At 33.4% G+C, this 25,347-nt stretch overlaps 1 protein-coding gene across 2 annotated transcripts in view; it reads right to left on the reverse strand.

Moving 5' to 3' along the window:
- The window catches only part of LOC129221383 (ubiquitin-like modifier-activating enzyme 1), an 89,388-nt gene that overhangs the window by 29,699 nt on the left and 34,342 nt on the right, over positions 1 to 25,347 (reverse strand). For both annotated transcript variants that reach the window (XM_054855851.1, XM_054855852.1), the window contains exons 2-8: positions 16,747 to 16,820; positions 15,069 to 15,237; positions 14,855 to 14,989; positions 10,751 to 10,857; positions 10,533 to 10,623; positions 8,393 to 8,525; positions 1,303 to 1,400 (exon numbers count right to left, since the gene is read on the reverse strand). In XM_054855851.1, coding sequence (XP_054711826.1) covers positions 1,303 to 1,400; positions 8,393 to 8,525; positions 10,533 to 10,623; positions 10,751 to 10,857; positions 14,855 to 14,989; positions 15,069 to 15,237; positions 16,747 to 16,820 — 807 coding nt within the window. The remainder of the gene's footprint in view (positions 1 to 1,302; positions 1,401 to 8,392; positions 8,526 to 10,532; positions 10,624 to 10,750; positions 10,858 to 14,854; positions 14,990 to 15,068; positions 15,238 to 16,746; positions 16,821 to 25,347) is intronic.

The following is a 25,347-nucleotide window of genomic DNA, read 5'->3' on the forward strand; positions in this document are numbered from 1 at the left end:
CTTGCGTGGGTAAATTATATACAAGAGATTTAGGAGTTTGTTTCTAAATGATGTTGTCAATTTTTCTCTTTTGAAAAAATTTGATTTTTTATGCTAGATTTATTATTGAGTTTAAGAAAAAGAATTTTACCTAGAATATATCAACAATGACACTTTAAAATCCCGTCTGTATAACTATTTATAAATTTAAAAAAAAAAACCTTTTGGAACAATAAGATTTACGCCCTATTGGCACAAACAAATATCTAAATCAAATTCTCTACTTCCATTTGATCCAAGTACTTTTTAAAATGTAAATACAGTCTAAATTTTAGATTCACAATTTTGGAAGGTAGTTAGATACAACCACATGCTCATTTGATTTCTATTCTTTCATCACTATTACTATTTTTACTTCAGTTAGTGTTAAGTGTATCATTGCACAAGATTTTTTATGAAAATATTCATGCAATATTTAATTCCCAAAGCTTCAAGTAATTACATAAGGGTTTTTTTTTTTTTTGCTTGCTTCAGATTGTTTTTCCAGTAAGGGGAACAAGAGGGTATTTTCATCTTGTGCACCTCAAGTGACACAAATCAGGTGATCAAGGCACACTGCAATTGGTTACAAGTAACTTCAGTCTTATCAGGGAAGAATTTTACCCTGTTTTCAATAAGACTGATTTTGTTCGGAACTTCCATCATGAAAATAGTGTAGCTTTTATATTGAAAAGTTATTTAATAAAAAAAATGACTCAACACCTCTTGGAAATAAGCTCGTCAATTATTAACCAACCTATATTTTCTAACACTGACTAGAAAACATGGGCTCACACTCAGTCACTGAAACGAAATCTTCGATTACTCAGGCAGGGCTTTGAAAGACTACTTTTCAAAATAGCAAAAAGTCAAGTTTTAAAAGTAACCTTCAAGTATTATCATTTCCCTGTAATGGTATTGAAACTGAATGTAACTGGAGAGCAGTTTCGTCATCTTTCAAAAGCCAAAACTTGGTTTCAAAAGCAAGCTTCCGAGATTATTTACTGGACAACTTACGCAAATATGGAATTTTGGAATGCATCATTCATTTGACCAAAATGTGAAACTTGCCAGATTCCCCCCCCCCCCCAATTCAAGTTTACTGCTGTAATCCACACTTTATTCTACTTGTTTAATTTACATTAAGTGAGATAATATTACTATTTAAAAAATTAAGGAAAACTTACATAACAAAGAATTAAATTGTGTTGAAACTTAACACAGTAACAATTCAGGAATGCATGGTTAAACACAAGATAAAAAAAATTTAAAAAGTATACTTACAAAGTGTACTATCTTTGGCATGTTAACCTGAGTAGCTACACCACCTCTACTGTAATCACTAAAATTTGATGTATCGCCAATGCCAAAGGTGTATGGACCTAAAAAAGATGTAAGTTTCATTTTGAACATTTTAAACAATTTAATATTATAGAATTACTGTACATACTGTCCCGTTGTCTAAAGAAAGAACACAGGATTTTTTTTTTGTATCTACACGTGTGCAAATGTATGTGCATCGCATAACCTAAACATAGTCAGAGAGGGAATAAGATTGACATTTCAAAGTAGTAGGGACCAAGAAAAATATTCAATACTAGCTGCATCTCCCGGCTTTGCAGGATCTACCTCTAAAATAAAAGGTTTGTCATGCAGGATTCGTTGATTTAAATCATGATTAAAATCACGTGATTTTTTTTAATGAAATCCTGATTTAAAATCAGTTGATTTCATTTTTATAAATCAATTTTGCATTTTTAGAATGTGTTGCTTTAAATTTAATTACACTCCATTATACTAACTTAACTTCAACAGGGAAAAGCACATAGACTCCTCTTTCTGTGTGTGTGCAACAGATAGTCACTCTCGTAGTATTGTTTTAACTCCAAAATCAGAACAAAATAAAAATTTGTAAGTTCTTATACTCGGTGACTAATACGGTTAAAAGTAATTGAACACATTATTTTATACTAAAAACGTATATGATGATGGAAACCATACCTTTAAGCAAAGTACAAATCAAAATCACATATCTATTATATAGCAGACCCCGAAGTGGTTTTTTTGAGGAGAAAAAGTAGGAAATAAGGAATCGAAAATTAGAAAAGTAGGAAAAGAAGGAAAAAAATCAATTAAAAAAGTAGGAAAAATAGGAAGAGACAGGACTACACACACGTCAAGACGACTGACAGTCATTAGCATGAAAAATAAACTGGTGGAAACAAAGATATTAATTACAAAAATATGAAAATAAAATACAAAGAAACCTTTCAACAATACAGTAATAAAATTTTTAAGTGTGAAAAATAATAATAATAATAGTAAAACTCCTATTTTTGTGCAATAAAACCATTTTTGTTAAAGATTAGTTTTGTCAAAGACGAAAACATTCGAGAGCATCCATTTATCATTTGAAAATACTCTAACACTTTCAGCTCATGTTGTCATAAACTATGATACAAAAGCAAAAGAATTATTAAATTAGTTTTAGTTGAAAATAGTCAGCAGCTGACATGCATTCTTGATTAAACAGAGGCAGATGTTTAAATTTGAAAAAAATCGGAAAAAGACTGAAAATGCAGAACTAAAAAAAAATTTGTTCTTAAATATGGGACATAAAATTTATAATAAAATAATTAAACTAAATAAATAACGAAATAAGTAAACTAAAGGGATTGTGTACTATGTTATGTATTTTTAGCATTCAACATACATTTTTATTTAAGGCACGTCATTTATGGGGGTCAGTAGGTCAATTTCTCCCCTCCCTGGCTTTGGAAAATTAATGCTTAACTATACAAGTTTGGGCGCTTTTTGTTGTTTTCGGATAAAATTTGCATTTAATATACATCCTTCGCTAGCCACCACCAGGGGCCGGGGCGGGGGGGGGGGGGGGGGATCAATGTGACGGCCAGTTTTAATTTTAATCAAGCAATAAAAACGAATATTGTTTTAATGGTTTGATGATTTTTACCTCCCTCTTGTTCCAAAATTTTTGTCACCAAAAAAAAAAAAAAAAATAAGAAAAGGAAACATCCATGCATGGTAACCATAACATTTTTATCAGAAACAAAGATCAGTTTCTAATGTTTCTCTGTGCATAAAAGGGAAGGAATGTAGTTTCTCTCAATCCTCACCATACAACAAAAATATTCATTCGGAAATTGTTCACGAAATTTAGAGTGAGGGAGGAGCACCTGGCATCAAATGCCTGCATATATCTCTTCCTCCCCCCTCCCTTTGATCAGAAGCACTAAGTAATGCGCCGCATCGGTATGCTTGCCGCACCCCGAAAAGAGTAAGAGTCTTTCAAAAAAAATTTTAATATTCAGAAATTCCGCATTGCCATAAACACAGCACATAAAAATGATGAGCAGCTCCTCGATATTGATGATATATCAGAGTAGAAAATACCCATTAAAAAGAAAAAATTTGCTTGTGGCTCTATCCCCCCCCCCCCCAACTTTTAAAAATGTGAAGAAATAAAAACGGAATCTCCCATTTAAATTGATTTCTGATTTTTCTCCAAAAATCGGGAACGTTTTGCCTATCCAGGTTTTTCCGCTCTTTTTTTTTGTAAACGATTTAGAATGAACAATAATCATATTTATGTACGAAAAAAGTTAGTTTCCGCGATTATTTTTGTGAATTTCTGTTATCTGTCGATTTTATTTCGTATTAACATTGATAAAATATGTACAGTGTACAGTAGCCCCTCTTTATATCGCTCATTCGGATATATCGCTCTTTTCTTCTGCATCCCGAAATATTTCAGCTTAAAATGAGGAATAAAAGCTTTGGTTTGAGTTTGAAACCATTTCTGAAAACATATGGTATTGCTCAGAGAAGGTATTTTTCTTCATTTTGTCAATGTACAAAACGAAACTATTCTTCTGAATTCGCTGGAAAAGCAGCAGTAATTCCTGTCATCCGAATGTACATACCAGCGCAGTATATTTCAGTTTCAAGTTTTTAAACTAATTAATGTCTTTTGTATTGATACATTGCCTTTACAATGGGTGAGAGACATCAAGCAAGTGTCATACTAGCCCATGTAGAAGAGAACATACGCCCTTCTTTTAGGTACAAAAAAAAATTGTGCTTGGTTGCACTAACCAGGATTTGCATCAAAGAAAGGAAGAATTAGGAGAAAAGAAAGGAAGGAATCAAAGAAAGGAAGAAATAGTTTTTTGTAAACAATGTGACAGCAAGTCAAACAGATTAGAAAGTCTATTGGGAATAAGAGGATATTGGAATGCTCACTCTTATCTCGCGCAATATTAAGAGGGGTTACTGTACAAGTTTTTCATTTTTTGCTTCCTTATGTTCCTTTTAAGGTTTTACATTGCCTTTCTGTTTAAATAGAGCTCCATTTCACGTGTAATCATGCAAACAATTCGCGAATAGGAAATTCTGCTTTTCCCGAACTTTTTGAACAGTCGGCCGTTTACTTTAACTAAAGCTTGTAATTGACGGGTAAATAATACATGATTGCATCAGAATGTGCCAGTATCTTTATTTTATTTTTTTTTTAAGTTTCGTTAAAACAGTAGGCTGAAGTTGGGGCGAAAAAAGAAAAGTCTATCGTAAATGCCGCAACAACAAAAAAGTTACTTACGAAAATTTAACTTTTAAACAAGCAAACTCCGCAACGTTCTTGTTCTTTCCAGAAATTAATGTAGTCAGTCAATGAAAAGCTCAGGATCTGCTTGCTTCTTTTGATTTTCAAAATTGAAACATGCAGAAAATTATAGGTGCGGCATTGTAAAAATAAGAATCAATGCACAATTAAAAATGCTATACTAAGGAAAGAAAAAGTAGGAAAAAAAAAGGAAAAATAGGAAAATAAGGAGAGAGATCTGAAAAGTAGGAAAAAGTAAGAAAAATAGGAACTCTTCGGGGTCTGATATAGCGTTATAACTTACAGTTGAACTCTGTTAATACGACCACGGTTAATACGAAATCACAATTAAAAAGAACATTTTGTCAAATAAGTTTGGTTTACTACTTATTTGACTACATTAAAAATTTCATGGATATTGCGTGAAATAAAATGAAAGTTTTAGTTAAGAACAAAACGCATTCCTCTCTCATTTTCCTAGAGTTCAAGCTCGTTAGATCTCAAGGGAATGAGAGAAGCTCTGGACTGCACTGGGATGGCCTATTGCAAGAGATAAGGCATTTCTCTGCCTATTACTGTTCTGAGAATGAAACTTTTGAAGCTCATACTGTTTTGGTAACCTTAGAACAGGTTGGAGTCTATTTGGGAATAAAAAATCTCTTAATGTGGGTATTATCACCTATCCTTTTCCCCCCGCCCCATTGTCACCTTTCTTCGAATAATTTCTCTCAGTTATCGCTAATACACTTAACCACGGGTGCAAGTTTTGTGATGTGTTCAAGACGGAAAATAATTTGGAGTTCGGGAACTCTAATTCGGCAATATTTGAAAATTGAAGTTCCAAAAACGCAATTTTAGACAATGTTGGATAACCTTAGGAGTAAAAGCATTCGGGGCTCCCGCCGTTAGTTTTTTGCGGATCGTAAACATTTTTATTGCAGCAATAAAATTACTTGGGGCATATTTTCACTCTTGCAACATAAATCAGTTCTGATCAAAAAATCTACCCAAGGTAACGAAAAAAAAAAAACAGAAAAGAAGGAAAGGTGGAGCGAAGGGTATGGGTGACTAATGAACTGGCACCATTCCCCCGGAGTCTTTATTTGTAAAGGAATTCTTTTATAAGATAGCAGGTGGTAAAATTAGCAATAAAAAAACCCGCTTCAGTAAAGTAGATATATTTTTTAAACAAGGTACACTTTACAATATTTATTAATTAAAAAACCAGTAAGGGAACTTAATCCTCACTTGAGTGAGGCCCCCAGAAACATAGCTCTCTTAAAGGCACTCAAATGTAGCCTTGAGTAGCGTCTTAAATATTTCATCATCGAGAAATTGTCGGAAGAGAACTCCTGAACCCTTTCCACTAAGTTTCACCCAAATGTCATAAAGTTGAATTTTAAGGCTTCAGTTACTAAATTTTTTTTCTAGGAACAAGTACCCCCCTCACCTAGAAACATAACTTATGACCGCCTAAAAGTTTCAATTTTTTAATTTCTGTAACTTTTTGAATGAAGGTTCCGACTTTCTTCCCCCTTAAGTCATCCAAAGATAGCATAAAACACAGTTCTCGAGACTTCAGAAACAGATATTTTTCGGGCTGGGTGGTGGAATACTCCCTCTCCTTGTGTTTACTAAAGGCTGTGTAAGTTTGTGTTTAAAATTCATTTTTGTATTGAAAGAGCAATTCCCCTCCCCACATCGCTTAGAACAACCCAAATTTTTTAGACTTCAATTTCAAAACTGTTTCAAGGAAGACACTGAGTTCCCCAACTCATTCAAAAATAGCATTTCAATATTTTAGCATGGAAAAGTTTTCGGGGAGAAAGCACCCCCCCCCCTTCCCATAAGTTCACTACATTTGCAGTTCCCCCTTTTCATCACCGAAGTTAAGGATTTAATTTCTAAAATTTATTGAGAGAAAGCCTTCGAATCCCCTCTTCTTATAAGTCCCCCGAAGATTACCTAAAGCAGATTTCTGAATACTTCAGTTTTTAACATTTTTCGGGGAAGGGGGACCCCTCCCCCCCTCCCATGTTCATTAAAGATGGTCTAAAGTTGCACTTTTAACACTCCAATTTTGGAATTTCACCAAGAGAGCCCCGCCCCTCTTCTTGACATTGTCACCTAAAAAAAGTCTTAACAGAGCGAGTCTAAAAGTTGCTTCTCCAAAAGCACGTTGCAAACAAATGCCCATGGCGGAAAATCGGGAGAATGTTGACGTAAATTCATGGTTATGGAATGGTCCAGTAATTTTATTTGAAGTAAAAACTGAAGGAAAGTCATCGAATATCTTTCCGTCCCGACCTCCGTCTTGGAAATTTTCTCTAAAACGGAAATCCATCCTGAGACGGATGGTCTTGCACCCATGACCTTAACACAATAAACAGGGGCATGTCCCACACATCTTATTCTCCCCTAGAACATCGATAAGGCGGGTTATTTCATGTGGTAACTCAGCTTTCTGGTTCATGAAAGAAATACGTTGTATTTATCCTGACAGTATGTTTGTTATGAATTAAATAATGCTTTTTCTGATAATCTTTTAAAACCCAATGGTGGGTAGCATACAAAGAAAAGCACTTTCAGCTTGTGAAAAGGAAAGACAAATGAATGACTTGCAATGTATTATGTTATGCAACAAATACGTAGTAAATTATACATATGCATTTTTTCTTCCCCATTCTACATATTCACGGTTGTTACAAATAATGGTTAATACAAACAAATTTGTGGATTTTTGACAGTTCGTATTAACCAAGTTCAACTGTAGTAATAAATCTTAAAAACTTATTAAGTAGTTTGAGAACTTATCTAATTGATTAAATTTTTTTTTTAAACTACGAACCTTGATGTCAACTGATTCGTTTTCAATGAACCAATTTAAATGAAAAAACATGAGTAAAAATATTAAATACAATATCTTTGTATCCATCAGTGGTTTGCACGAATTCTTTGGGAACGCCAGAGGATTGATGACTAAAACAGGTATCGATAGAATCTAAATTTTGTGGCTCATGTTTAGGAAGGTTTTGTTTTTCTACGACTTTAATTAGGGGAGATAAAAGTTTCTACTGCCCGAAAGATATCACTTTGGCACAATGCCGAATTTGACATTTGACCAATGTTACATTGTGATCTCGCCTCTGTCTCGTTTGTTATTTCTTTTTCTTTTTCTGCTAAAAGCAGAAGTTTTTGAATAGTTGAGCTAATGGTTACAATGTGTGCAGCAGACATGGAATGGAATGATTGTAGAGCTATGCCATGTTGAAGATGAATGCACTGCTCATTAATTAATATAATGACGATGCAATCATTTTTCAATGTTTTTCATTGAAGGAATGTAATTTACCTACCAAAAACTTCAATCAAATTTCTTTCACTACGTAAGACCCTGGGCTGAAGCTACGAAGTTCTTCACTGGTCTGGATTTAACTTTATTGAATGTATATACTACTCAATGTAATGATAACTTTTTTCAGTCCCTTGACAATTGTTAAATCTGGGTTATATTATAAATTCAACTCAATTTAACAATTTGTATTACTTAGTAGCCTTAAAAAATAAAAAAGGAAATCAGAACAATAAATATTTAAAGATGGGTACCCAAAACTTCTAAGTGGAGAGGAGTTCGTGTTCGAGGAAAAAATTCCATTGTACAACAGTTTGAAACCATGAAAAATCTTTTGACATGAGGAAAATCAAGTTAAGTGAAGTCAAGACTTAGAGAAAGATTATAAAGCAGATTCTTACCAAATACTCGGACCTTTCTTGGTTCACATCCATTTAGCTCAATCATCCCTTGAACTTCTGAAAATGTCACATAATCTCCATCTTCAAAACCATGTCTAGTTTCTTCCAAGCAAGTAACAACAGAATTTTTATCCTAAACAGAAAGAATAAGTTATGACACAACTCACATCCATACACCTTCTCATACAATCAACTATGAAAGAAAATGACGCTAATCTAGAGTGTGTAGATGTCAGACCTATTTCAGAATACACTATGAAATATCTTTCGTGAAAAGAAAAAGTGGGAAGTTTCTTAGCATGTCTCAACTGAGATGGTGAATTCCCATGCAAAACCAAATGAAAAAAAAATATGAGAGCAAAGGCAGAAGCAAAATGTGATCTCATAAGTATTTCAGAAAGAACTTAATTTTATAAATTATTTTTTGAATGTATTTTGTGCTCAAGTGTTATTTCAATCATGTGAGAAATATGTACTTTAACTTTTGAAAATATGGCATATTTTGTAAAATCTAATACATTACTTTAAATCATAATTCAATAATATACAATATTTTGTTATCACTTTGTTATAACAACTAATAATGTTTGAACAATAGGTGTCCTCATAATGGACATAGACTAACAAAATATAGTGGCATGAGTACACATGAAAAAGCATTAGAATGTTAGAAAGATATAATGGTTTCTGTGATGCCTCTTTTCTAAAAAATATTTTAAAATATTTCCTATTCACAAATAACTATGAAACACTGCATTTAGGTTTAGGTAAAACATGTCGAAAAACCACCAGATGTCACTAACCAAAATTTAGATAATAAGTGCAGCACGGCAGTAGCAATTGCCAACCCCAGTATTTCGAGATGTTCTGCAATTTTGTAATATCAGTATTTGCAGAGTTAAAATCCCGGTATTTTCAGTATTAGCTGAAAATAATACGTTTTTAATTGAAGAATTTTAATTTAATTTATTATATGAATTTAATGATTGATTTAATTTATTAAATGCTATTTTAAACGTACATTTCTTTTTTTTATGCGCCAAGAGAGATATTTAGCAATTATGTAATGGCTTGAAAACGGGAAAGGCATACTCAATTGGAAAATATTTTGATATTTACCTAATTATTAAGAATTTTGAAAGGAAAAATAAGCGAATAAAATAATTTAACAAAAAACAAATTTAGTTAAGTTCATTGTAAATATTAGAGACGGTAGTACTTGGCCTACCCAGTCAATTGGCCGAGTACTCCATACTCGGCCAAATTTTGATCAGATACTTGGCCAATACAGAGTAATTGCAAGAAATTGAATATTGTTGAAGACAGATATTGAAATTCATAAAAAGTGCAAGCATATATAATATTCTGATATCATTTACAATTCAAATTTACAAGTCAAATTTAAATTTCGAGAATAATGAAGTTTGTAATGCTTCAATGCCATAAATATTTTTATGTTCCCAAAGTTAATAAAACTGATTAAAAATTGTGCAAAAAAAGTATAGAAAATATGGAATTTTTATATTAAAAATGGATTTTTGCTACAAACAAAAATTAGTAATAAGAAACATAAAAATACCTTTGCTTGAAAAATAAAACGTTAAAAGCACAGTGCAGGAACACTGCACTGTTTTGGCGTTACAAGGAATTCCTAGTACAGATGTGATATACCATCTGACCAATTAACCAGCGTGAATTACGTGAATTTCGAGTATCTTCACCTGCAGGAAATTTGTGCACTAAACTGAGTTCCAGGCTTAGGATGCATTGTGCTTCTCACTATCATTCTTGATTATAACATGTTCCTTCATTTTACATTTTTCACAATAAGTTTTCCAAAATATTGCACTTTTTAAGCAGAATTATGAAATATGGCAACAAAACAATGTGTTGAGAAATTCCAAATACCGGTATTGCTATCACTACCTGGCAGTCAACATTGACCCGATTATACCACACGGAGGTGTAAATGTGGAGGTGATAAAAAACAGCTTTATTCTTATACAGATCTGTGAGCCTCTGCAGTAAGTAGCATCGGTTCATAGGACTGGTGTTGCCTTAATGTATAAATCAAGGCACCTACAAAATTAAAAAAGGTACAATAACCTTATTAACAAATTCTAAATTATGTTACACTTACTTTGCTAATAGAAGCTATCATGGCTGATAAAGGTTGTTCCCCTTTGACATCAAAGACAGTGAAGCTCTCACCAAAATCGCAAAATACTTGCCTAAATTTAAGAAATTTGAATTAAACACCCAACAACTAAGATCAATACACATTTTAGAAATAAATATGGTTTAATCAAAACAATTACACTTATTTTTCAACTCCTAAATTGGACGTTATACACTTACCCAAATAACCCTTTTGTATCCGATATAATTAATGCAATGTTGTTTTTATGAGTGAATTCTCCTATCCTATGTTGTTCTTCTAGGCTTGAATTTGTAAGAACTATAACCTAAAAAACAAAAATAAAAACAAAAATTCAACCTTCAAACAAAACCTTTCCCCCTTTAATAAATATGGGAGTTTGAAAATTTTAATTAATTTTATCCATTAAAAAAATATTACTTCAAGTTGCAAAGGAAAAAAAGAGCTAGGTAAAGGTAGGATAAGAGTCAGACTGTCTAAAAATGCATTTTCAGAGCTTATAATTTTGAAAAATGATTGTGATTTCTTGAATCTAATTTGTTCCTTCACTGTAAACAAAGATGGCCTACAATGCTGTTTTAAGCTTTCAAATTGGAAATTTTCAATGGTGAGGGGAAGGGGCAAAACTCTTCCCTAACATCACTAATAATAGTCTAAAATTGCATTTTACAGAACTACAATTTAGAAAATTTCCAGGAAGATCCTAGGGAACTATTTCTGCTCAAGCATTACGCTGGAGAGACAGACCAACCGACATTTCCCCCCATTTCAATACCATACTTTCCAATTTTGATATTTATTTATTTCATTTATTTGATTTTTTTTTTTTTTTTTTGCTTTTTGCGATATTTTAAAGATGCATTAAGCATTTTTTCTTTCTCTGACTTTTACTGGGAAAGTAGGCAAAAAGAGATTAATTTGAGTGTTCATAATTTTAAAATCGAGATCGTGTGTCAAGGGCGGCAAATTTAGTCTTCGCCATCTGAACGAAAACGCCAAGTTTTGCAATGCCATTTATTTTCCAAGTACCATTTAAACAATCTAAAAAGTTCACATAAAACTTTAAACAAAGCAAAAGAGTTCCCATGCAAACAAACTAAGCACTGAGCGTCTGTAATGACATTCTCAAAAATTCATTTCAGTAGAATTTTACTTGGTTAACAATTGTTAGGGATTAAATCGTTTTTCTTTCTTTATAGTGATGCTGTGCTTTCCAGCCTGAAACAAACCATAAAACTTTACAATATGATTCCTGCAAAAAGAAAAAGTTCTAGGGAAATAATTATTCCCCCATTTTTAAAAATTTAATTCAATATCCTCAGGATATTTAAGGGATGTTGGTTATCAGAAATGACCACAACCCCCCTCAGCTAAATCCTAGGTGCACCCAACCAACAATACTTGAAACCTCTGTTTGAAATGTGAAAAAAAAAAAAAAAATTCAGAATTATTTTAAGAAAATAAAAAAAATTTCTGGAACAATGCCCACCAAAAAGTTTATTACAATAACTGAAAAAACTAATCTTTAAAACTCATTACACAAATTGTGTTTATGAAATGAAATTGCAATCACATTCTAGCTTGTATTTAAAAAATCCCTCGATTCTTCAAAATATGCATATTTAAATAGTGTGGTGTGTTCAAAAAAAAAGCATGACATTTGCAGAAAATGATTTTTTTTCCTTCAAAAATTTTTTATAGGGGGCGTGTTTTTAGATAGTTTAAATCAAAAGCCACAGCAAATGACCTTGAAACTTAAATCTGTTTTCAGTTTGCCATGTAATATATTAGAAGAAAGCTTTATTCCTTAGTTTTACAGAGCTCTTTGAATTCTCATTCTACTAAAATTAGGAGAGAAGTTACAGTCAATTGTAAAAACACTCTTTTCATTTTATTCACACTTAGCGTTTTCTTTACAGCCCTATATTTTGAACAATTTTCAAAACAGAAAAATTGATCTTCATGTGAAATTTCATTGAAATTAGAAATGCTGAGGCCAAGATGATGATTGATCTGCAGGGGTAGAAGTGGTTAGCTTGTAACATATAGGACATTTTCCATGAAAAATATATTCTGAATAATTTTGTTTGAAAAAGTAAACAATACATAGTTTATAATACCTAGTTATTCTCACAGTAATTATTATCAATGATTTCATTAATCATACTGCATACAGTTAAAAAAAAAACTAAAATAAAAACTATACCATACCTAGAATGAGTTTCCCGAGTTCTTGAAAGAATAACTTATATAAAAAAAACTGTTTACTTATGGAAAAATGTTTTTAAACAAAATTTAAACAATGTGACATCTATTTACATTTAATACAATTATTAATTATTTTTATTTAATTTGAAAAGCTTTTGTCAAACCTTTTTTTCTGTTTCATCTTTTGCAAGTTCAATATTTTTATTACCAGCATAAAAAGAATTCGCAAAGCTTTTGTTATATATATATATATATACATAAAGCCATTTTTCATCCCTTGACTGCTACATGAATCAGACAGTGCAAAATCAATTTTTTCTTTAAGTTTCACTATTTTTTCTTCTTTTGAAGGTGCGCCAACTTTTTCTTTTGCCTCTGACTGCTATGCGTCTTTTTCCATTACTTTTTGAATTTCGTATTTTGAGAATAAATTGTAATATAGATTTTTTTTGGTAATGCTTTCCCAATCCCAGCATCTTAAAAATCTCATTATAGCATCAATGTTTAAGAGGACCTTTCTTATTTCAGTATCTTTTTGTTTACAAGAAAAATGTTTTTTAACAGATGATACAAACTGAGAAAAAGGCAAAATGACTAAAATGACTTTCACAACTAAAAATTCTAAGTGTTTATATTTAGAAAGCCGACTATTTATCATTTCAAAAACATTTTTCCAAAATGAATAATTGATTTCCAAGTACCATCAAATCTCCATTCCTCAAAAAATTTTAACATTATGTACGTAAAGATTTGACTCCATCTGTTAATTTGCCTAGATAATTTTTGGTTAGTACTTAGGGCAATATATTGCCTAGATATTTTTCAGATGACGTAGCTTTGGAACATTCCTTTCTAATAAAGAGGATGCAACTTTTTTTTTTTTTTTTTAATTTCTGAAAAGCTTAATTTTCCAAAACGAATTCTGCTAAAAATATAGCGTTACAATAACGTAAACCAACTTTGCAAGGAATTCAAATTTTGAATCCAGGGAGAGTTCATTCATCCTTTTTTCTATCTTGTTTTTTGTTTGCATAGTTACCTGAATTTAAGCATCTTAAAAAGGCTTTTTTTTTGTACATTTATATCAAATGAATCTTCTCCACATTTTGGTGTTCGTACCAATTCATTGACAAAGTACTTCATCAATAGTTAGGAGAGCTTGTTATAAAATATATATTATTGAAGCTTTCTCTTAAAACAATTTTAAACATTGTCAAAAATACTCAACACCTAAAACAAAATTTAAGCAGATAGGTTGTGCTAGAGATCCCAAAAAAGTTTTTATATACAAACATCTCGTTTTTAAGCAGTCGAGTTGTTTGTTGTCAAGCTTTGAAAGATAGTGTGAATCAAGTGACCTAAAGGTTTTTCCAAGGTCATTTTCTAAAAATATATACACCTACGGGAATGTAGGAAATATAGGACAATTGCTAAAAATATAGGACACTTTTAATGCTTTTTTTGAAAATATAAAAAATATAGGATATATAGGACTACTTCTATCCCTGATGATCTGACAAAAAACAGCTCCCCTCATTCATTTTCCGGAAAGAGTTCTTAATAGTATTGAAGAACAATATTAAAGGCTCCTGATAGAGCGCAAGACCACAAGAAATGGACTTTTAAAAGAAATCTCAAAGTATTTTGATGCGGGACTTTATCGCTGTTTTGTCATGTCTGCTAAATTGAATAAGATTTTTTAAAAAATCTCAATTAGTAAAACATCACTAATTTTTACAGAGGGTGAGATTTTCTCACCTACATTTTTTCCTCTAAAGGGAACCCTGATATGATAATGCAGCATGTATTAATGAATAAGTATGAAACTTAGTCTAAGAACAGTAATTTTGGAAGTCCATTAAGTAAGGAAATGATTCGTAAGTTTTTCTTGCCAAAATTCCAGGCTTCAATTTTAATATCCCAAAATTTCAAGATTCCTCCACTAAAAAAAAAACTAAATTCTGGGGTAACTGCAGAAAAGTTTCACATCCTATTGGTTTTGATGAACAGTGCATTTTTCATTCTATTAGGATAAATTACAGTAAACAAACTTTTAAAACAAGAAATTCTTAAAGCACTTATAGAAAAACTCTTACATTGAACTTGTGTAAGAAGTCCTCAGACAGGCTTTCAGTATGGGCATGAACAGATACATAGCTGTTCAATTCGCTCAGGTGTTCTAATGTTGCTTGAGCTCTATTTTTTCCAACATCTGCTTTTGTAAGATAATACTATAAATATAAAGGGAAAAAATGAGTGATCTCTTTAATCTCATACAAAATAAGTGTATGTTTACAATTGTTACATTACCTGTGATGAAAGGTCTTTAATTTCACAATTTTCAGAGTCATGAATAGTAACACTTTTCACTCCACCAAGAATAATATTTTTTGCAACTTCTACTCCCAATCCTCCAGCACCACATACCAACACCTCTGCTGTTGCCATGCGTCGCATGGCTTCATGACCCAAGACATAGCTGAAAAATATAAGAGAAAAATAAACAATGCATGAAAAAACTTTAAATATATTATAAATAGGGTTACCAGATTTCTGAAATATTCAACAGGGACACCAGAATCCCCCCTCCCCAATCTGAACAGCATCTCAGGTTTTCAAAAAGGAATGTTTAAGAAGGTAGTTCATTCTCAATGCTGTTATTAAATAAATGGTTATTAATATTCAATTTCAAAAAAAAAAAAAAAACCAAGGCTATAAAAATCACCGGGGGGGGGGGGGGGGGGATTAAGCATTTTTAAGCCTAATGGAACATTCATATCAAATCTGAAGTTTATCATTTGCTAACAAGTTCAGTTTAAATTAGCGTGGAAAACACATTGGGTCATTCCACGGAAAGCGGTAATTTTGTCTCGCACGTGACGCTTCATACATTTCATAAAAAATAATAATTTAAAAGGATGATGAACAAAATTTTGCTGCTTAAGAAATCACAAACGTATATGTGACTTCTTAGTGAAAACTTCCTTCAAAAATTATTTCTTTTTTATGAAATATAGGAACTGTCACGTGCGGGACAAAATGACTGGACATCTACATATTTTGTTTAAATAATTATTTCTAAGCTAATGAGACATGTTTCCTTTACGTTGGAGCCATAGCTTTCAAAATCTACAATTTGTTTTGTCATTGCTATATTAATAGAGCAAAAATATTAGCTTATTCAAAAGCAAGTTACCAGAGGTTGACTTTAGATGTCCCGCACGTGACGCATGCAAAATTCATTTTCATTCAAGTCTTCAAAATCTCCGATAGTTTCCGTTTTATCTGGTATGTGGACGCCCTTTGCTGTGGCGAAAACATTTTACCTCAGCAGCAATCACTCTCAATTGGTGATTCAGATTCAACTCTTAAGACATTTTAAGAGCATATATAATTTTCATTTATGCGTGTTAAGTTTGCAAAAAAAAAACTGCAAATGGAAAAAACAAAAGCATGATCGAACACAGCATGAGAAAAGGCTAAATTTTCAATAATAGCTGATTATTTCGATAATCAGGGAGAAGAGCAAGCAACTCGGCAGTCTGCAATGCAGTGAGTTGGAAATAACAGAGCTATACCTCAGAAAACGTCGAACGGAGAGAGTCTAAAAGTCACTCCTCCAAAAGCAGGTTGCAAACAAAACAAGCCCATGGCAGAAAATTAAGAGAATGTCAGTGTAAATTTGTGGTTATGGAACAGTCCAGTAATTATATAAAAAGCATATTTTTCAAACACTCAATTTTTCTTTACGTAAAAACTGAAAGAAAGTCATCGAATTTCTTTGGGTCCTCACCTCCGTCTTAGACAGAAGGTCTTGCACCCATGAATTAAAGGTGTCTACACTCGACCAGTCACTGGCTACACCAAAAATTCTTATTTTCAGGCCTACATTGTTCTTACAGAAAAGGGAAAATGTAGTTAAAGTTAAAAAAGTCAGAAAAAGTCTTAACAAGTGAGAGAAGATTTAAAATTCCAAACAAACACTCACAGTTGACGTGAATAAAGGCCTTCATCAATATTGTTGGTACTCGAGTTGGAGGAGCCATTTTGTGCCATTTCACCCTGAAAAAAAAAACAGACACTTAAGAAAAAAATCGATCCTTTTGAATTTGTGTTACACATTTCAAATGTAGCACATGTTCTGTTGTTACGCTAAAAATAGTACATTTATACATAAAGAGAAAACAAAACACCATTGCTATTGATGAATGTGTCAGAAATTATATTCATAAGACAACTTTGTGAGCCACTACAATACATTTGAAATTTCATCTTCAACGTCAGTAATGTCAAAACCTTAAGTCTTATTTTTATTTTTTTAAGGACCAAAATAAATAAAAAAACTGAGCTGCTCCATTCAAAGATCATTGATATTAAAAGTGCATGAGATAGTAGCCATAGTAGGATGCAACTTAATTTGAATTAAAAATGATTATTTGAAGCATGATGAAAATAGGTCTCATAGAAAAATGGACTTAAAGCAGACATGAATTTTTAGATGTAGTTAGGAGCAGTTAAGTATACTTTGAAGTTATTGTTGAAATTAAATTAGTCTCATCTAAATATGTAATTCAACATCTCAATCAGATTTTCCTATCATTATACGATTTTACCCACAGCTTTCTTTGTCAAATTACTATAAGGTTAAAACCTATTTCATCTGAAACAAAGAATAAGAAAATTTTAATATCAAAGTAAGTTGGGAGTAAGAATAAGCATAAATTCATTAAACTTATACTATAACAACTTGAAACCAAAGTGCACCCTTCGTTTATTGAGCTATGATGTGTGATGTAGTAATAGAGAAGGTTTATTCATGTGACATCTCTTTATGGGATTGATGTGTAATCCTCTCATTTTTTGAGACACCCTTGACAGATCATCTGACAGGTTTCTTCTATTTTTGTCACCCTTGACAGATTGTCGGACAGGTCCCCTATTTTATTTACTTTGACAGGACATGGTTTATCCCCAGTTTTGCAGACATTTAAATCCCCCCCCCCCTTACTATATCAAAAGGCATGATTGAAACTGAAAAATAAGGGGGGAGGGGAGAATTTGTGCAAGCAAAACTGGGGAGACACCAGTCATCTGACATGCCCCCTTTCAATATTGTCCAATTCAGAAAAAACAGAAATGAGTAGTAGTGTTGAAATCATGAAGTGGATAAACAATAAATCCAAGATAAATTTTAAACTATGTTTGGAAACTATAATACATGAAAGTTTCAACCAACAATCAAAATCTATTGGAATAAGTTATAATATGTGATTTTTATAGAAAACTTAGTTTCACTGCATGATTTGTTAGAAAATCTCAAAACATGTACCTACGACCCTCCCAAGGGAAAAATATTGACAAATAGAAGGAAAAACATCCATGTAAGGAAAGAATGTACAGGATAATTTCATTGGATATGTACCAGTAATAAGGCAAGTATGTTCATTTTTTGGAAGGGGGGGGGGGGACACTATCATGCAGTATTTGTAATCATTTTTTATTACTGCAATATTAAAATATTTCAAACAAATTAAACATAACATGCGACTGTACAGTAGACCCACGCGGGTTTATTTTACGCGGTTTAAGATTTGACACCTTTATTTTATTTTAGGCGGATGAGTTTCAGTTTTACGCGGATGCGGCAATGCAAACAGATAACATTTTTCCCTCTTTCAAAATCCGTAACCCTTGCGTAAAACGAAGGTCTACTGTATATGATTATTCGACTAAAAACTTTTATTTGTTTATAATACAAAAACAGCTTTGACAAACATTACTTCCAAAAACATAATTGTAATGCAAGACTTCACACAGAAAGCCAAACAATCTTGGAGAATTATTTCGGGAAGGGGAGGGGGGATGGCATTGAAGGATCACGAAAACTTGGGTCTCCAACTGTTTTAAGTATGAGATTTTAACTTCAAAGTAAAACGCGAGATTTCACACAGGTGGATGTCAATGGAATATGAAAACGCAAAAAAATACACCTAGCTACGTCTTACCGGCGCATCTATGTCTTCGGCAGCCATTTCTTGCGGCTCTTCGGGCGCATTACTGCTGTCGGCAACGGAGCTACACGCAGTTCCCATGACAACGTAAGCTTGGCCAAACAATGGCGCACTTAGCAACGAAGACGAGCTTCTAGAAATCACTAATTTACAAGATGTCGCTGACGATGAAAGGTACCAAGAATGCCAAATTAGTGGCAAATAAAGTTGTAGCTGCATAAAAACTAGAAAAATCTAGTAAAAACTTAAATGTTGAAAAAATTATAAAAATTTAAAAAAGTAGTATTATATGACACGTTTTCTTGAAAATAACATATGAAGGAACTTATAGCGTCACACCAACTAAAAAGCAGTATTCGCCGAGACCAAAACATAATATAAGTTCTAAAAGAAGATCAGAATTCCAATTCTTTCTAGGTGGGGAAAAAGTTTTATTTTGAAGAAAGGCTTTCGATGTGGTTTATAAAATACTTGAATTTTTGTTTTAACCGAATTTAGTATTAAGTCAAATGAAAAACAGAAAATTTCAGGTTTTCGAAGGGAAATTCCTGACAGTAGGGAAGACGAAGACGGCCTGCACGAAACGCGCGAAAGGAAGCGAATGGTAACAAATATCGAACAATCCACAATTTCACGACACCGTAACAATCAATTGATCACTGAAACGTCACGAAGGACAAACGTACACGATAATATTGTGGGGGAACGTCCAAATTGTCATGGTAACAGCATTGAATTTTTAAATAACGTATGAAGCATGTGTCTAATGAATTATAGGTGTCATAAGCTAAAACAGTAAGCTTTTAGTACCAGTTTGTTAAGATTCTCGACCGGTTGCAAATTTTTAATAAATGATTTGGATTTTCAAGGCATACTAGAAAGGTTTAAAGCAGTGGTTTAAAAACTTTTCCCAAGTTGTGGTCCTTTTTTGTTCCACGCAAGCGTTAAAACGGGGCAATCTTCAAGTACCCTCCCCAAAAATCTCTTCCGAAGAAATTTCGAGCAGAGGGGTCCAACTTCTGATTTAAACGTTTTGCACCCAAGAACTTGGCGTTTTACATGGAAAGCAATTTTAAAAGGTCTGGAAAATCCAACAGAGGAAAATGCCGATCACTTAATGAATAGCTCTCGCGAAATGTTCATGCCCCCCCCCCTTTCAGTTCCCACCATGCCTTTTGAGCTTTTCAAGGGGAAGGAGGGGGGAGAGAGAAAATTTAAACTGTCGGCGAAATTGGTGGTAAACATAAACGTTATAACAGTTCTTTTATAACCTACACTGAGAAAAATTTTTCCCGTTTTAGTTCGGATTTGTTTTTCAGCGGTATTAAAACTTGAGAAATTGCCTAAAAAAATTAAAAACCTTTTGAAATTAGTAGTGATTTGCCTCTCTCTTTTTATCATTAATGGTTTTATTTCATTTCAAATACGATTTCATTCGGGAAATGAAAAAGCACAGCGGTGTAATATTGATATTTTGTAATAATGTATTATAAGTGGAGGTAATGATTGGGGCGGCTTTGCTTTGATGTTTTTCAACCTGTAGAAGCAGTTCTCAATTTCTTGAAATTGTGTATTCGATGATCGTCCTATGTGCGGCGATCCGTTTTAAACTGTTAATTTGGTTTAACCCCAGTTTCGCCGACATTTCAAATTTTCCTCCCCCTTTAATATATCAAAAGGTATGATTAAAGCTGTAAAACGGGGGGGGGGGGGGAGTAACGTATCGGCGAAATTGAGGAAAATTAATTCAACTTCTTTTAAAAATAGAGAAATAATTTGTTATCACTACAGCGAAATAATGACTGAAATCACAGCAGGAGTTCTACTGTTGATGTGTATCCTTATGAAGTGTTGTTTTGTACATACAAAAAAAAAAAAAAAGTTGGTACTGGCGAGAACTGTGAGAAAAATAGCTTCTCTGAGAATTGAAGCATACAATTACAACTTATTGAAGCATCCAATTACAACTTCTTAAAGAATTGTCAGTCAGTTTATTTTGTTTAAGGATTCTTTAATTGAGTTTTTTTAATGTTTGCTTTAGGGGGGGGGAGGTATTCAACATGAAAAGCGGGAAATAACTACACACCCTCCTCCCATTTGGATCATTGGTGGCCTATCTGAAAATTAAGACCTTTGAATAACATTCAGCCCACGTTTATGCTATTACTACGTTACCACTTCCACGCTTGATTTTGAGAGTAACGTTATAAATAGGTGGATGAGAACAATAAACAAGTTGAAATGCATAACGTTTCTAAGTTCCAGCAAAATGGATGAATGAAGTAACTGTCGGTCCTTTACAACAAGAAACTGCTACTAAAATGAGAAACCTCCTTTCAAATATCTATGTAAAAAGTAATTTTAAAAGGGTATGTGTGCGGGGGGGGGGGGAGGTCACCAAAATACCGGGCCACTCTTTCCGCCTCGTTTTTAACTAACCCATTTTGCAGTTGGTGGGGGTCCAGAATTAAAAAAAAATAAAAAATGTGGCATTTGTGGACAGCCTCTAAGAGAATTAAAATCAAATTAATAATACTTTTCGTCTTCCCAAGAAAAACAAGGGCAGAAAAAGTCCATGTGTAATTACAAACTTTATTTCAATGCATAAAAAGCCGCCAAAATTTGACTTCAAAAGCTGCAGTTGGGGGGGGGGGGGGCGACCCACCGAAATATTAGCCTTTTAACTGTAAAAATAATTCGAATGTAATGTAAATTGGTGTCAAGTCACCTTTTCTTTTGTCAGTTCAACAAAATAGTTTCCTCAACTGCAGTACTGCATATAATTAAAGATCATTAGCTAACCAATATAATATCTATAATTATGCGTGAACAATTCGCAGAGCACTACAAATACCGCTTATTCCTGTCACTTTATCCTCCATGCTAAATTTTCGTTTTATTTCTCTCATATACTTTTTAGTTCAACATTTTCTTTCTTCTAAGATATCGCGACTTCCCAGTAGCAGCAAACATAAAAGGTCTTTGTTTGAAAGTCATCATGTGACACTATTATGCTCCATACCACGGGAGTTAAAATGCTATTCGTCAGGGCCGATGAGAGGCAAAGTTAGAAACTAGGGGCTCAGCCCTACAGAGGGCCCAAATTGCATTAGTAGTATAAATTATAAGTTTTGTGAAAAGGGGCGGGCCCGACGGCCCTGCTATTCGCTTTTGTGACAAAATGTTTTTTATATCTAGAGTTGACATTATTAAACTTGCAACCAATGATCGACAATGAATTCTCGCGCCAAGGGAATTGCGAAGTACTGCAACGTGACAGGTCTTGGCAAACCTATGTCGAATGTTTTCAACTCGCAACTTTTTGTATTGAAAAGGTAAACCCAAAAAAAAAAAAAAAAAAAAAAAAAACAAAAAAAAAAAAAAAAAAAAAACAAGCGACTACAAAAATATGTACAATTATATCTTTGTTGTCTTTTAACACTTTTCGTGCGTTTCCAAACAGAGTTGATATTTACTCTTAATAGAATTTAGCACGTTCGGGAAATTTCACAAGATTGTTGCGCACGCGCTTGCGCTGCATCAGCAAGCGATATTCCTAATCGCTACTTTAAATCAACGTGCGCCAGCACATGTAGACAAAGGCGCTAGGCGGGAGTATACATATCTCATTATAAGGTTTGAGGAGGGGTGTCAATCGCTATCTCCCAAAAAAATTTATTCGGTGAATTTTATCGATGATTCGGCTCGGGCAAGACAGAAGACAACTGCAATATTGCAATTTTTAAATGCCCGAATGTCCTTTTCCATTAGGTGTAGGGGAGACCAGGGCAAGATGACTGTTAACAATTTTTGTGGTTAATTTATTTCTAAGGGTGGTAAAATTAATTTTACATGAGCTAATAGAGTAGTCCTTTGTAGTATTAAATATATTACCATTTAATTTTTCAAATAAAAATAACGAAGGATATTTTTATTTTACCTTAAGAAATCGTCATTGACCTTGGGGCAAGATGACAACGTTGAAAAAGGTTGAACATATTGTATGTTTTGAATATGTTACCTAGTTTTACAAATGATATAACTGTTTTTACATCTTACGAAGTATCAAAATAAGCGTAATGCATTGTAGTGTTATGTTGAAAAGTTGTGCAGCTAACAATAGACAAATAAAAATGAAATTTTCATAATTGGAACATTCCTTATGCCACCACTCTTGGCTTTTACAGCACTGGATCCATTCTTCTGTTGGAGGGGTCACAATATTCCATTTTCCAAGCAGGGCATCCTAGAACACCATTCTTTGAAGTTGATGCAACTGGATTGCTTGGCATGAATTGTATACCCTACAGGAACTTGCTTTGAGTTTTTTTTTTACTCCCTTTTTAGCTTCACGAGCTTACTTTCCGTTTTTTAAAATTATCTTTTTTTTGCGCTTTGCTCCTTGTTCTGACATTTCTTTGATGGGTGTGTTTGTAAGAATGTTTGAGCTCAGTTTTCTGCTTTTCCTTTTTTGTTTTCTCGCATTGTGTTGGCAATGCATTGAAATCAGAAACACTAACAGGCTTCTATAGTGCATCGGAATCAGCATTTGCCATAACTTCTGCTTCGTCTGGCGGGTTTATATGTTGGTTTTCTCCTCCCAAGGTCTAAGGATTAACACTATTGTTTTCAGTTTCATCGCCAACAACGTCATAATCCGCTAAAAACAAGAAAATTATGAGTCCTGATCCCTCATTCTTTTAACCCTTTGACATTTCCAACTGTAGCTGCTTTGAAGGAAGCGGTGTTTAAAAGCTCACCAATATTTTTTGGCTATATATTTTAATATCTTTGATAGTTTGTCCTAGATGAATGACCATAAAATTGTCCCATGTTTGGCTATAGTAGGTTTTGAATGGGCAGAAAAATGACACATCAGGAGCTAGAAACGATGTGATGTGTGGAATGGCGACCCAACCATGATAATGCCTTTTCACTGCAATATGAGATCGCCTGCAAAGTTGTGAGATTTATGATTGTCAATAATCAACAGAGCAGGAGATTCTTTGCTTGGTTTAATTCATTCAACTAGCCATTTGGTCAACTAATTTAAAAATAGCCTCTGGTCACCCGTTTTCGAACGACACCTCCCTTGATTCAATGCGTCTTTTAGCCCCAGAGAAGCGCAAGATTCGCGTGGACAAACACACAGACAAATAAGCGTTTACAGGATTTAATAAAATGGATAACATAGTTTAATAAATTCCGAAACACGGGCAATAGGCAAGCTTGTCATCTTGCCCTAGACTGCATGTTTGAACGGATTCTAATCCATTGCCATAAAAGAAGGCGATTAATTGACAATTATTAGTGTTACAGGTAGTATTTAAACTAAGTTACTCATAAATACTAAAGAAACACGATGTATCCTATCTGTTCTGTATCTGTTCTTATTTACACATGCCTAAAAGTTATGCCGTGGCAATGGTAAACAATCAGAGCTTCAGAAATAACACAAATATGGCGACCTCAGCGTCTCTGTACTAATTGCTGAACGAACAGCGGATAGAAGAGTCGGTAGCATGCAGTTGATCTATGCATGTTTGTATACCCATATTTCGTTCTCCAAAATGTGGAGTTCCATTCGGCAAATTCGAAATCTCCCCCCCCCCGCACACACCAAGTTCGTTCGGGGCACCCCTGCATATAGATACCTTAAATGCGAGTCAGTTCCGAACATCGATGGCATATTGAAGCCCAATCGCATCATGTGTATAGGCCATAAAACTCTGGGTTGAGAGAACTTGCTCATTCCACGTTCCAGATTTCATTTATCCATGTCAGAACATGAGGCGGTTTATTCCGATTACAAAAAAGACATAGTACCGTATAACTTCGATTTAGCGATACCCGATTTAACGATTTCTTCAATTTAAGGATACATTTCACTGGTCCGGCTTTGACCGTGTTGAATGTCTATGTTCCCCGATAATTTTTTCCTGATCCTTGTCAACCGTTAAATCGAGGTTATACTGTATTCTTTGAGATGGGACGAGTAAGGGTTCGCTCTAGTGCGAGATTCCTGCAGCTTTTTCTAAAATCCCACTTAAAAATTCCTTAGCGTGATGTTCCCGCTTTCACTGATTAGCGGGCATACATAAAAAAGATCGCCAGATTTTCTAGCCGAGTTTCATATTATATTTTCCAAAATTATATTAAGAAAACAGCTAGTATTAATGTAATAGAGTATGTTTTTTTTTTTTCCAACTGCTTTCTATCATCCACGAACTGAGAAGAATCCAGGAATTCAGAAATAAGAAAAGGTTGTGAATAACTTTATTCTTTTAGTTTACTGAACGTTTAAATATCTTCAGAACTTGAGTTTATCTCTTGTTTCCAACTGCACCACAAAAACCTCGTTTTAAATCCATTTTGTGTCAAAGTTGCATCAAAACGCTTTCGTCAGTAAGATTTGAAATTTCAGACTCTTTTCTGGTGGCATCAATATTTTTTTTAGAACAGAAACAACTTCATTTGCGCACCGTTTAGTAAAAATTGATAGTTAAAAAATTAGTCAATATCGGCAAACAAAAATTCACTTTGTATTAGCAAATAAACGAAACGCCGGTCGATACTAT

This window comes from Uloborus diversus, chromosome 4 (assembly GCF_026930045.1).
Source record: "Uloborus diversus isolate 005 chromosome 4, Udiv.v.3.1, whole genome shotgun sequence".
Classification (NCBI taxonomy): domain Eukaryota; kingdom Metazoa; phylum Arthropoda; class Arachnida; order Araneae; family Uloboridae; genus Uloborus; species Uloborus diversus.